Here is a 13,268-nt window from a genome sequence, read left to right on the forward strand (position 1 = left end):
AATACAGAACAAACCAGCACCTATGATGTCTCCTTCAGCTTCTAAATATTTCAGGCTTACAGAATTCCTAAGCAAGCTATGTATAAAACCTTAATGGGTTTCTTGTCTGTGTGAACCCATTGTACCTTCTTTTCTAGAGTTCTCTACATTCAAGATGGTGAAGATGAGTTGTTAAATGTCAGATGCCTACCAGGTTTTCATAGGTCACCTCTGTTTGCGTCTCGTATTCAGTTTTCTGATGCAATCATAAATAGTGATTTCCTGTGGACAAAATTACCTATTTCATATGCTTTGGGTCTCTTATTGTCCCAGTCTTATTCTGGAGAAGCCAGGAAAAATGTGTTTATTCCCTTGCAGATAAAAATATAAAAATCTTGGATAATCACAGCTTTGAACTGTATGAAAAAATCAGTCTTGCACTGAAGCCTTTCACTTCTCAAACACTGTTGAGAACCAACTTTGCTTTTAGCTTGAGATTTAGGGAAAAAAAAAAAGGAAAAGGTCAGAGGGTAGGTTTCTTCTCCATCTTTCCTAGAAATCTGTGTGGCGGTTTATTGTAATGTATTGTCTTAACCTTTTCTTAGGGCTCTTTCTATTGCATTTTTCTACTTTATAAATCAAATTGCAAGCTGAAGCTGACCACTTCCGACATCTGTGATTCCGTTTGCTCTCAGTGAATGGCTAGACATAAATCTTACAGTCAAGTTAAAATCTGTCTTGACGAGAAGCGACTGCATTCGTTTATTTTACTGTGTAGCATACTCTGGCTACTTACACTTCCCTCCCTCATTCCCCATGCAAAAATAACTCTCTGAGTTTCCTTAGCTGTAAAGCTTGCTCTGGTCTCTTGTAACTGGCATGTTGCTAATAGTTAAAGCTCTGAAAGCTCTTCAGCCTGTGTCCAAGAGCACTTCCCCTAAGACCACGTTGCTGACAGCTAGCCTCAATCCTTCTTTTCTAATTGGCATTTTGGCATCTCCTAGGAGTACTGCTTAATTGTCTTCCTGCTAAGCTCCTTTTCTTCCTTCCTCTCGGATGGTTTGGTTCCTAGCTCTGCTTCTGCGGGTCCTGTCTGACCAGCAGCCACTCACAGCCAGTGCCTGACGTCTGTTCAGTTGCTGTTCTCTCTCCACTTGTGTTTTTGGCCCTTTCTTCCCTTAAGCAAAACCCAGTCATCTGATCAAATTGCCTGTAGGCTCATAACAAATTCTTGGTGTGGTATCTGTTTCTTTTGCCTCTTCTGAGCAGGTACAGTGCTGGAAATCTTTCTAAAGCCTGTTGCTAATGTTTATTTTCCTTGTATTTCTCTATTTTTTCTAATGAGCTTGCTTTCTTTCCGATTTCTAGCTGGATACAGTGCCTTGGCTGAAGTGTTGCACATGCTGGAATTGCCCAACCCCCTGATGTGTTCCGGGATGGCAGCTAGGTGACGACAATTGAGGATGACCCTGACTGAAAAACTGCGTGAGAGGATATCGCGGGCGTTCTACAACCACGGGCTGTTGTGTGCTTCCTACCCCATCCTCATCATCCTCTTTACTGGTCTCTGTATTCTGGCCTGCTGGTAAGTCATGCAAAGGACTTCTTGTCTCAGGGGGCTGCTGTTTTGTGGGATTTTCATAGCAATGCCATGAATGTGCTTGGGTTTCCCTGTCCAGTGAGCTATCCCAGAAGCTCTTCTATATTTTTGATAATTGTTTCTAAATGTATTAGGTTTTTGTCGTGTCTTTCAGTGGGACAAAAGAAAAGACAGGAATGAAATAACTTCATGTGGTTTAATAAGTAAATAGTAAAACCTAATTGAATAAGTGAACTAAAGCAGTAAATAAAATACAAGGAATCCCCAAACACCTGGTGGTGGACTCCAATCCCGTGAGTTAAAAATGGGGAGAAGGAAGGTTGATCTTTCTCTCCATATTTGCCTATTCTGTTCTCCCTTCAGCTGGTACTCTTCTTTTTCAACCCTTGCCTTGGCACATATGTGTTGTGTGTTCTTGTAAACTCTCTGCTCTCCTTATGAACTCTTAATTTGGATACTAGTTGCAACTGAATATAATTTCATTCCCAGAAATGTTACATGGGCCTCCTAATTGTCTCCGATGAGGCAATATTACTACTGGAGTTGAGAAAACTTTTGTGCTCAGATTTGTGGATAGACACATACATATACAGGTTCTGTTTTCAGGTTTTAATTCTAAGTATCTTTGGTCAAAATAAATCCTATGTGATGATCTACTTTTCTTTTATAAAAGCTCACCCTCTGTTTCTACAGATACAGATGTAGATTTTTCTTTGAGCACTGCTGAGGATAGGACAGACTTCATCCACATCTACAGTTAAAAGATTATATATGAATTGAGGTGTTTCCACCGAGTTCCCGAGGCTTCAAACCGGGTTGTCTCTGGCAGATTAGCTACTGGTAATTGTGTATTTGTGGAAGTATTTGAGGATTCTCCAGTAATTGGTTACCTTTAGGCTGCAGAAATTTGTCCAACACACCAGCAGGTGTAAAGGGATTAGTTTTATGTTTTCTTTAATGAGTTTCAGTAACTCATTAGAAAAGCAAATAATGGCCTGAGGAGAGACCAGGTTTTAAAAATACAATGACAGTTTCTTTCCCAAAAAGGTTGTCAAGCACTGGAACAGGCTGCCCAGGGAAGTGGTGGAGTCACTGTCCCTGGAGGGATTTAAAAGACCTGTAGATGTGGTACTTAGGAACATTTAGTGGTGGGCTTGCTGTGCTGGGTTAACGGTTGGACTCTTAAAGGAGCTTAAGGGTCTTTTCCAACCCAAACGATCCTGTGATTCTCTGGCACCTTTTGAGAGCAGCGTACCTCGGCAAAAAAAAATTGAAGCATGGTGAAAGTGCTCCCTCTTTAGAAGTGATTTCTGGGGCTATTTCGGTTCCAGTTCTGAGCTGCTCTGTATGAGCTGGTACCAGGTGTTTATTCTGGCTTCAGAAGTGGCATTACTAACAGGGTCAAAACTATTCCAGAGTGCAGTACCTTCTACACTGGAGCATTTCAGTGTGGTAAGGCTGAACTCTGACAGGATAATAGTGTACAGGATACTCCAAGATATTTATTGGAAGTTTAGTTTTGGGTTGAGGTCTTCAAGTCTCTTAGTTTGAGCCTGGGGTCTGACTTCTTCATGGTTGACCTTGATGGACTGCACCCTCAGCAAGTTTGCAGGTGATACAAACTTCATGTATCATGCACTAGAAGGTGGAAAACTGGGTAAGTGGCTGATACACCAGATGCCTGCATGGGCAGAGAGAAACCTCATGAAATTTGACACAAGGAAATGTAGAAGGAAGAATAACCCCAAGCATCTGTGCAGCCTGGGGGTCAGTGCTCTGGAAAGCAGCTTTGCAGGACGGTACCCAGAGGTCCTGGTGGACACCAAGAGGAATGCAAGCCAGCTGTATGTCCTGGGGGCAGAGGTGGCCCACAGTGCCCTGGGCTGCATTGGGGAGGAGGTTGCAGAAGGTCAAGGGAGGCAATCCTTCCCTTCCACACAGCACCAGTGAAGCCCCACCTGGAGTGCTGGGTGCGGTGCTGGGCTTCCTGTTAAAAGGACATAGTATTAGGTGAGAAGGCCGGCAGAGGGCCATGAAGATGATGAAGGGGCTGGAGCATCTCTCCCATGAAGAAAGGCTGAGAGAGCTCTGTTCAGCCTAGAGAAGAGAAGGTGCAGGGAAACTTATCACCATGCATAAATATATGAAGAGAGGGTGTAAAGAGAATGGGTATTCAGTGACAGGACATGAGGCAATAGGCACAAGCTGAAACACAGGAGTTTCTTATATGGGTGGAGATGAGGGTGTTGCTCAGGTGTCAGTGTTGGGACTGGTGCTGTTCAACACCTTTGTCAGTGACATGGGCATTGGGATTGAGCACCCTCAGTAAGTTTGCTGATGACACTGACTGTGTGGTGCAGTCAACACGCTGGAGGAAAGGGATGCATCCAGAGCTGGTAGTCATTAAGATGACTACTAATTTCTTCTGTATTCCTGTTATTTCATACCATTTTATATATTCAGGCATCCTGATTAAAAAAGGAATTACTGTCCTTTCATTGGCCTTGGTACCCTGCCCCCACAAAACCTATAAAATTTTACTTTAGCTGACGAAAATGAAAAGACTTGTTCAGAAGGAACTAAAGGGAGCTGTGGCATAGCCACCTCCTGGGGAAGCTTTCTCTTGGCTGGAGGAGCTCACTGATGGCCACAAAGGATCACATCTGCATTTTTCCCTGCAGTCATATCATGAGGACTCTGAGTAATGGTCTTTGGCACCGATACACTGCTGGAATTTAATTTGTGCTCTTCAGAAGTATTCCAGATTCTTAGGACAGATCTTACTGATTCATCTCAGCCACTCACTGCAAAAATGAGTGAGAAACGTGCTGAAATTTGGAGAAAGAAGAAGGTGGAAAAAAAAATCTAGGCCCAGCTTCAAGGTGGAAGCTCATTTTTAGGCAATGTTTCTGTCCAACAGGATTGATTAGAGACCTTCAATACTGTTTGCATAGTAGTGCCGATTAGTGTCTGAAGCATGGAGCAATTAAGTAGTAGGAACTACAGGTCTTTGTAACAAGAAAAGAAGAAACACAGGTGATCTGGTGGTTTCATGCTGACTTTTATCAACAGAGAAGGAGCTAATGACATCCCAGTGTTGCTGAGGTTAGTCCCTGTCCTGGAAGAAGAGAATGGAAAAAAGGAGAAGGTGGTAGAGCAAAAAGGAAGAATTCTGTATTTTTCAACCTTAAGCATTGTTAATAAAGACATTGTATTGTTCAGGTGAGCAGTAGATCGTGTATCCTGACTTCTTAAAAGGGAGAGAGGTGAAACAGTTTTCTTCTTCTGCACCTGCATGGACTCAGCATCAAGGAGAGCTTGTAAAATTCTGCTGCAGAAGACATTAACTCAGTTGTTCTCGTTTTCCTCACTCTCACCTCAGTAATAGTTGTCCATCTCTGTGTTCAGATAACATTTTTAAAGCTGAATTTGTCCAGCATGAGTCTTGGTTCTCAGTCAGTGTGACAACAGTTAACATGCAGGTGTTTCTCCTGTTCTGAAAGGTCAGGTGTTAAGGATCAGGTCGCACAGTCATCATACTGTAGTGTCTGCTGCAGGCTGGTTGAATACATTCTCTCTTCAACTTTGGAAGTATTTTGCGTAGACACTGTTTTTAATGTCACCTGTAGACAGGACATTGCGTATCTGTTAATTAATATTCAAAGCAAAAATTCCTATGACTCATTCTTACTCTGTAGTCTTATTCAAAGTCTGAAAATCCAAGTTAGTTCTCACTTCAGAAGGGAGGGTTTTCTGCTGAACGACCTATTCTTGGGCATGTTACTTCTTGCTTACTATATATTCCTTGGTAGATGACATTCATTTTCATCACCCCACTTAAACGGGTTTGCATTAAGATCTGGATTTTTGAGTGCCACTCAAGATAATCTGACAGAAGAGTAGTTCCTCCTCCCTGGCTCAGAAAAGAACAGATGACACCTATGAATCTGGTAATCAGGGTAAATTTTAAGTTCCTGTGTAGTTCTGAAGAACAGTTTTTAGTTAAAGAAAGAATTTAAAATCAACTAATTGTCTCTGTGAAGCAGGTTTAGGAGAATGAAGCAAGGGGAGTCTTTGCAGGTGTTCATTAGTTGGCTGAAGCACTAGGTTCTGCTCCTAAAGAATTATGGAACTGACTGGAAGCAGAGCCCACACAGTGTGTGTGTGCATATACATACTTCTTTCTAAAAGAACATTTCACTAACTTACAGGTTTGTACTGTCTTGTGTGATAACCAGAGGAGCCAGTTGCTTTCAGATTCTTCGTGTTCCAAATCCACAGAGAAGAGAGTCTCCTGTGGGACTGCGTGATGAAACTAGAAGCAAGTTCTCTGTAACAAAACCTCACTTCGGCTTCACAGAAAAAGGAAAGCAAGCAGCACAGAACGAGGGGAATCTTTACTTCTGCAGTGCAGATTTTTGAGGGCCCTGTCAGGGGGAAACAAGGCAAAGAAAACATTTATTCAGAAATGGGTTTTGTTTATGCACTTAGCAGGGCTAAAAAGGGAACTGTTGCTTCCGAATATCCGGCCTTCCCTACCCTCTGGCAAGACCCTTTATCAAATTTCCTATCTCTCATTAGCAATGGGTTTTCAAGTTGTTCTGTCTTTGTGGTAGTTTAAGCTGGAAACAGGCTAAAAGCTTGTTCTACAGTGTGCAAAATGGAGGTGGTAGCTATTTTAAGGCAATGTATCACCACCTTCCTTGTTACCTAAGACCTGGCATCTCTCTCCATCATATTCACCAGCTGAAGAGTATTCTGGCATGGTGGTGATCTCTGCTTTGATTCTGAGGAGGAGGAATATGCAATTGTAGGGTTTGCAGCTCTGTTGAGTTGCCAGCTGCCTCAGGCTGACCTGGCAGTTCTCCATCTTGGCCCTCTAAGCTGTCTTGAAAATATGTAAAGTAGTTGGATGAACATTTTTTGCTTGAACCTGTCTCATGCTTGGTAACTAAAACACACTCTTGCTTGAATTCAGCAATACCAACCTGTAGATGGTCTGTTTTCCCATTATTTTGGATATGCAGAAGGGTTTCAGGGTGCATGGCAACATGAGCATCTAAAAAGAAACTTTCTCAAAATTGAAACATCTTTGGAGCTTTCCTGTCATCTGTTTTAGGTCCTACTTTTCTTCCCTCCTTTCTCTGTGCTTTCCATACTGATGTTCATTTCTTTCCCTCACTGTCAAAAAAAATCTCTAACAAAGAGAAATGAGAGGAGAACCAAACCAGAGTGCTAGAAATGATAGATTGGTTTGGGTTGGAGGGCACCTTTAAGAAATCACTTCCCTGAAACTCATTTGGAACAGTTCTTGCCTTTGGTGGGAAGTGCACATAGAAGCAACCTAGGCTTGTTGCATCTCGCAGTCCTTGCAGCGTTTGGTGTCTGTGGGAAGCCAGGGTGCTTCTGACAGCTCACAGCAGCTCTGGTTTGGTGTTTTTAAGTATCTCTTTACTTGAAAAATACTCTAGCAGTGACATCTGAAGCAGTTAGTCTGGTGAATTTTGCTCTATCACTGGATGGTTCTTTCTCACTCTGTCCTTTTTTTATCTCTACTGTCAGTCTGTCAGGTGTCACTGACAAGATCAGGTGCTGTCACATGCCTGTATAACATTAAAAAAAATTCAAGAACTAATGTCTTAGCATCTTACTGAAATAACAAGTGTAATCCGGAACACATACTTTGTGTGTTCTTCCATCAGACATTCTCAAAACCTTTCATCAACATGAATCTTCAAATATCACTGTGATATAAGTAAATATATGTGCCTGCTTCCCTTGTGAGGACATAAATACATGTTGTAGTTGGCTCAAGGTGAGGGAGCTTTTGAAAAAAGTCCCAACAGTAGGTCTCATTCCTGAGATCTGCTGCAAAACCACACCATGAGCAATCTGTGCTATCTAGATCATGTTGCAATAAGGACTATAGGAGCTAAAGATAGTTGCTGAAAATGGGGATTATAAAAAAAGCTGGAACTTTATTTTTCTGTGCTGGACAATCTGCTAAGCAGCCCTGTTCCTGGTGGGTGTACATCAGTGTCTTTTAATGCCACAGCTGCTCTAGTCTCAGTAAAGTATCGTAGAACAGAACCCTAGAATGGTTTGGGTTGGAAGAGACCTTAAAGCTTATCCCACAGGCAGGGATGCTCTCCACTACACCACGTTGCTCCAAGCCCTGTCCAGCCTGGCCTTGAACACTGCCAGGGATGGGGCAGCCACAGCTTCTCTGGGCAACCTGTGCCAGGGCCTCATCACCCTTACAGGGAAGAACTTCTTCCTCAGATCTCAGCTAAATCTCTCCTTATTCAGAATTTGAAGACAGAATCACCAAGGACGAAAGCTCTTGCTGAAGGTAATAACTATGAAGCTATGACTGAAAACTCTTAGCACTGTTCTTAGCAGTGATGAGTATTAGAATTAGGACTTACTAGCTTATAGGGAAATGAAAATAATTCCATGTTCTTTGTCAACACAGCTTTTGTTGGCTGAGCAGACTGGAAGTGTAAAGGAGGCTGAAGGAGCCCATCAGTGTGACCCCCAGAAAATTTTAGACTGGGTAGAGAAAGTCTAATGCTGTTTTGTGTCACCCTCTTCTTTGCCTGCTGTGGGGATGGATTAAAAAGATGTATTGGAGGGAGAATATAGATCCTTTACTAAAGCATAAATCCTGTTCCATAGTCACAACTTAATCAAATTGCAGGTAAACACTGAAGTTTTTAGATGTCAACAGATGTACCCTGACCACATGCCTGAAGAGAATGGCGGAAAATGGGAATTGTAGTTGCCTCGGTTTGCCAGCGGCTGCAGCAGGATATAGTCCTCAGCAATGCACTGACATAGATTTTATATTTTTTTCTTTCCATCAGAAATTTGCCTTTTGTTCTTCCTCTCATTTTATTGCCTTTGAGTCTTCCAAGAAATGCCATTTACTCTTTCGCCCCCCCACTGCATTTGCTTGTACAAGTTTGGAAATCCTAACATAATAAAACCCAACAAAACAAGACCTAAAACCCATGGTCATTCAGAAATAGCCATTCAGGAGATGGTAGGTGCTGTGTCCTGTATTTTGGGAGGTGGTTTGCACTGCAGGATGGAACTTCACTTCTTCCCTTCTACAGAAAATTAAACTAGTTTAACAACAGAAAAAACAGATACTGAATTCTTGGCTAACCTTCCCATTAGCTGCCACCCAGCAGCCTGAAAATAGTGAGGCCCTGGCACAGGTTGCCCAGAGAAGCTGTGGCTGCCCCATCCCTGGCAGTGTTCAAGGCCAGGTTGGACGGGGCTTGGACCAACCTGATCTAATGGAAGGTGTCCCTGCCTGTGGTAGGAGGTTGGAACTGGATGAGCTTTAAGGTCCCTTCCTAAAATGGCCAAACCATTCTGTAATTCTATGATTTTCCCTTGGAGTTATGGACACAGTCATCAACATCAAAATAATTTTGTGGAAAAAATCTTCCTTCCTCGGTCACCTGTTTGATTCATTCTGGTTTGTTTATCACATACACTGGCTGTTAATATTTTAATTTATGTCTCAGCCTCAGTGAGACACAGACTGATTGCTGAACCTCCCCCAGGCTTTTGTTTTCAGCAGATCATTTTTGACAAGCAGGTGCTCCCTGTCATTTAGAAGGACTAAAACTATTGCTGTGAGAGGAAAGAGGTAGCGCTGGACCTCCAGCTTGTGGCTTCTGTTGGGCATTTTCTTTTCAGATGTGTTACACCAGATTTTATTAGTCCTTTTTCTCTTCCCTCCCACCACACAATGAAATGATAATAATTAGGTGGTGTATTTTTGTCAGACTAATAAAATAGCAAACCCAACAAGCTTTGCTTCCTATTTCATTGTTCTTTTCCAGCCATTTGTCATTTAGTCTGAAGCCTTGGCTTCAGCTGTTGCTTGTCCCTTCCATGCCCTTTGGTGATCCAAGCTAATCCCTAACAAAATGTGCAGAGTATTGCATGAAAACAATTCCAAGGCCTTTATATTTATTCTGGCAATATTGCAAGAAAAGCTGAGCTGTAAGCAGGCAAATATGTCAGAAATTTAAGGCTGGATAGATTGTCATGCATCAGGCAGCACGAAGAAGTTACATTCTCTGGTTCATTCTGGTTCTGACCATTCCAGCTTCTTGGTTGCTATCTCTGTAACAGCAGTCTTACTTTTTCCACCAGTTCAATTCTTATACAGTTTTAGCCACCTACGGTTTTGAGAGCCTCTGAGAACACTCTTCTAAACTCCCTGAAACCTCAGTTTCTCAACTTACAAATAGTTTGAAGTCTTTGTTGTGGAGTAGCTGCTACAATTGCCTGAAGATTGTAGTAGTAAAGGAGCAAGAAGAGAGATACATTGTAGCTGTTTTGGTGTCTCATTGCTACTATTCAAAGTGCTCTGAGCACCAATGAAGCTAATGACAAATAGTGGAAATAGTTTAAATCTTAAGGAGGAAAATCTGGTGATTAGTATAGAGTTGGGGTCAGGAAAGCAGCCATCTGAATGAGATGAAAGTCTCATTTTCATGTGGGCTATGGAATAGTAGAGACATGGCTGTGCTGAAAATTCTTAGCACTGCTAGCTTTCAGGTGAGGTCCTGCAAGAACTTCAGTTCTTTTTCTCCAAGGACTTTTAGTTATGCCTTTCCAATGGAGAAAGACCAATTTTTTCTTGTGTTAGGGAAACACGTCAGAGAGTTCCAATGGGAACTAAAGCCCTCTTGTATTGCAGCTGTGTCTCCTGTCCTGCAGAGTTTGGCTTATACTGGAGTGGACTCATTTTTTTGAGCTCTTCTGCCTAAAAGCCTCATTAAAAGAACCCAAAACAAAACACCACAATATTTCTTGCTTACATCTTAACCGTAGTTACCCACTGCTGAAACTGCCACTGCCTGGAACAGGACCTGTGGAGTACAGCACCCCCGTGAAGGATTACTCTGCGCCCTCTCCAGACACAGGTCTGCAGCAAGGGGACCTTGGCGAGCGTCCCGACTGGGTGAGTCCTGCATTGAGGGGCTGGGGGGTTGTGTGAAATCAATGAAGTGATGGAACATCCCTCATGAGTTACCTGCACTTTACTGTATCAATGGAAAATACTTCTGGTGATGTGTTGTTTTGTGTAACTGTTCAGTTTAGGCTGTAATTGTTTTGTATCAGTGGTGCTGTATCAGAAAAATTGAAGAGTTAAAAGCTCCTAAATGCTCTGTAAGAGCCCATTGTCCAAGGACAACTTTATCTGAGGCAAGTAGCACACTTTTAAAAGCATTATTAGGTTTTAAATAAGTTTAATGATGGGTTCTGGGATAACAGGTGCCAATTTCCTAACATCTTATAAAGGCACACAGTTTCCCTAGAGCAGCAGGACAAACTGTCTGCTGACCTTGCTTCCCATCCCTGCCTGTCGCCTCCTCCAAAGGGCGAGAGTAAGATTTGTTCAGCATTTACTGCTGTGAGTGTCCGTGGAGATGCTACCAGTAATTACAATAGTGGGTTTGGTGTTGTCAGGCTCTCTCTGAAGGACCTAGATTTTGTCTGTCTGGCCTGGAGGTGGAAAACAGACTGTCCAGCTCCTCAGCTCTTGCATCTTTCTCTACTTTGGCTTGAAAAATATTGCATCTAGCACAGTTTTTTTCCTGATAGGATAGGCAGTTTAGGCTTCACCTCCTGGACACAGACTATTTTCTTAAGGTCACAGTCAAGAGTTTTTGATTTGAAATCAAATTTATGCAGCTAAAGACTCTGTCTGTGGAGCTAACTACTACACTGTGGTCTAGGGAGCATAGAGATGCTTGAAGGACCTGATGAACAGAGTATAATCTAAAGGTGGGGTTTGGTTTTGTTTTTAGTTGACTGTTACATATCATTCAAGTAAATGAGACTTATGTCCTTACGTTAAGGGTCAAGAACTAACTTTTCTTTTGTATGAGCAACCTGGAATCCTGATGCTTTCCAAGAAGGCTGGTAACCTGGTCCAGGAAACAATTCGAAAATCATTCTTTGTAACCTGTATTTTTCTTTTTCATTCTGGTGTCTCTCTCAAGTAGAAGTTAGCTGTTGGTTTAATGCTTTTGATGCTTCCAGCTCTCTACTCTCTCCATGTGTGCTCTTCTCACTGTGATTGAAATCATTTGCTGTCTTCTGCACTTGCTGGTACCTCTGAGAGCTTTTTGCACTGTGCTGTTAACTCAGGCTGCTGCTGGCTGATTAAATCTTCCCTATGGTTCTGTAATTCTGCTTTGTTGCCTAGTTCAGCTAACAGAACACAAAAACTCTGTCTGCCACAGCATGTCAGGACTGCAGTCCCCAGAGCTGGGTCAGCAGCCTAGGCACAGACACCAGGAGGATTTAAATGGCACATGGCCGAGTCACCACAGGTTGGGGGAACCACAGCATTGTGAGAGGCATCTGTGAGAGGCAGTGGGTCCCTGCTCCTGCCTTTCATTTCAGTACCAAATTCAGAACAGAGAAGCACAATAGACCGATGCCAAAACGGTCAGTGGCATTTTGCCTTTTCGAGAAACAGACTCCTTTTGTTCTTGCTAGGTTCCTACTGTCATGTTTCACCTCTAATTTGGGAAAGGAAAATACAGTCTGGCAAAGCCCTTCCTGAAAGGTTGCCAAGCTGTGGTCTAATTCTGCTAAGCAGCTTCCCACTCACCGTATGTTTCCATTCTCCCTCTGGTTTTCCCCACAGTATGTCGGTGCTCCGGTGGCCTACATCCAGCAGATCTTTGTGAAAGCTACCGTGTCCCCATGGCAGAAGAACTTCCTTGCTGTGGATGTATTTCGTTCACCCCTCTCCCGCGTCTTCCAGCTAGTAGAGGAGATTAGAAACCATGCCCTGAGAGACAGGTAATTACTGTTCATTACAGGTTGTGTAGAAGGCAGACCGGCCTTCTACACAGTGGGCTTACACGCCCATCTTCTCAATTACTGCATTGTAGTTCTAATATTAGCTTTGAATTTGTAAGATTCTCGAAGTTAAAAGAAAATGAGAGGTCACTGTGAATAGGTGACATATTCATGCTGCATGTAGGGCAGTTTATCATAGAGTCATAGAATCCTAGAATGGTTTGGGTTGGAAGGAACCTTAAATCTCCCCTCTTTCAGCTTAAAGACATTCTCCCTTGTCCTGTGTTTAGCTTTTGTGCTGGAGAACTTGCCTGTCCTCTAGTCACGTCTAATTGTCAGGAACCTTCCAGTTGGAGTCCTGGCAGAGAGGTCTGAAGGGGGCTGCCAAGGCTATACATGTTACAAAAGATAGCAGCATTGTGTGATCCCTTCGTAAGCATGCAGACTTTGTGTTAAGATAAGTTCATTTAACCCCACTATGCCTATTATGAAACTCTTCTTCATTTTGTGAATTCTTCTCCAAGGGCTGGAGCACCTCCACTATGGAGACAGGCTGAGAGAGCTGGGCTTGTTCAGCCTGGAGAAGAGAAAGCTCTGGGGACACTTTAGAGCAGCTTCCAGTGCCTAAAGGGGCTGACAAGAAAGCTGGAGAGGGGCTTTTGGCCAGGGCAGGTAGGGACAGGACAAGAGAGAATGTCTTTGAACTGCCAGAGGTTTAGGTTTAGATGAGATCTGAGGAAGAAGTTCTTCCCTGTGAGGGTGGTGAGGCCCTGGCACAGGTTGCCCAGAGAAGCTGTGGCTGCCCCATCCCTGGCAGTGTTTAAGGCCAGGTTGGCTGGGGGTT

The 13,268-nt window shown here is 43.0% G+C and overlaps 1 protein-coding gene across 1 annotated transcript in view; it reads left to right on the plus strand.

The window, feature by feature from the left end:
* Positions 1-1,398: 1,398 nt before the first annotated feature.
* SCAP (SREBF chaperone) overlaps positions 1,399-13,268 on the plus strand; it is a gene marked incomplete at its 3' end in the record, with an annotated part of 44,983 nt that continues 33,113 nt past the window's right edge. Inside the window, exons 1-3 of the mRNA XM_010018890.1 lie at positions 1,399-1,564; positions 10,439-10,568; positions 12,267-12,424. Coding sequence (XP_010017192.1) covers positions 1,443-1,564; positions 10,439-10,568; positions 12,267-12,424 — 410 coding nt within the window. The remainder of the gene's footprint in view (positions 1,565-10,438; positions 10,569-12,266; positions 12,425-13,268) is intronic.

This window comes from Nestor notabilis, unplaced genomic scaffold, assembly GCF_000696875.1.
Source record: "Nestor notabilis isolate BGI_N333 unplaced genomic scaffold, ASM69687v1 scaffold1917, whole genome shotgun sequence".
Taxonomy (NCBI): Eukaryota; Metazoa; Chordata; class Aves; order Psittaciformes; family Psittacidae; genus Nestor; species Nestor notabilis.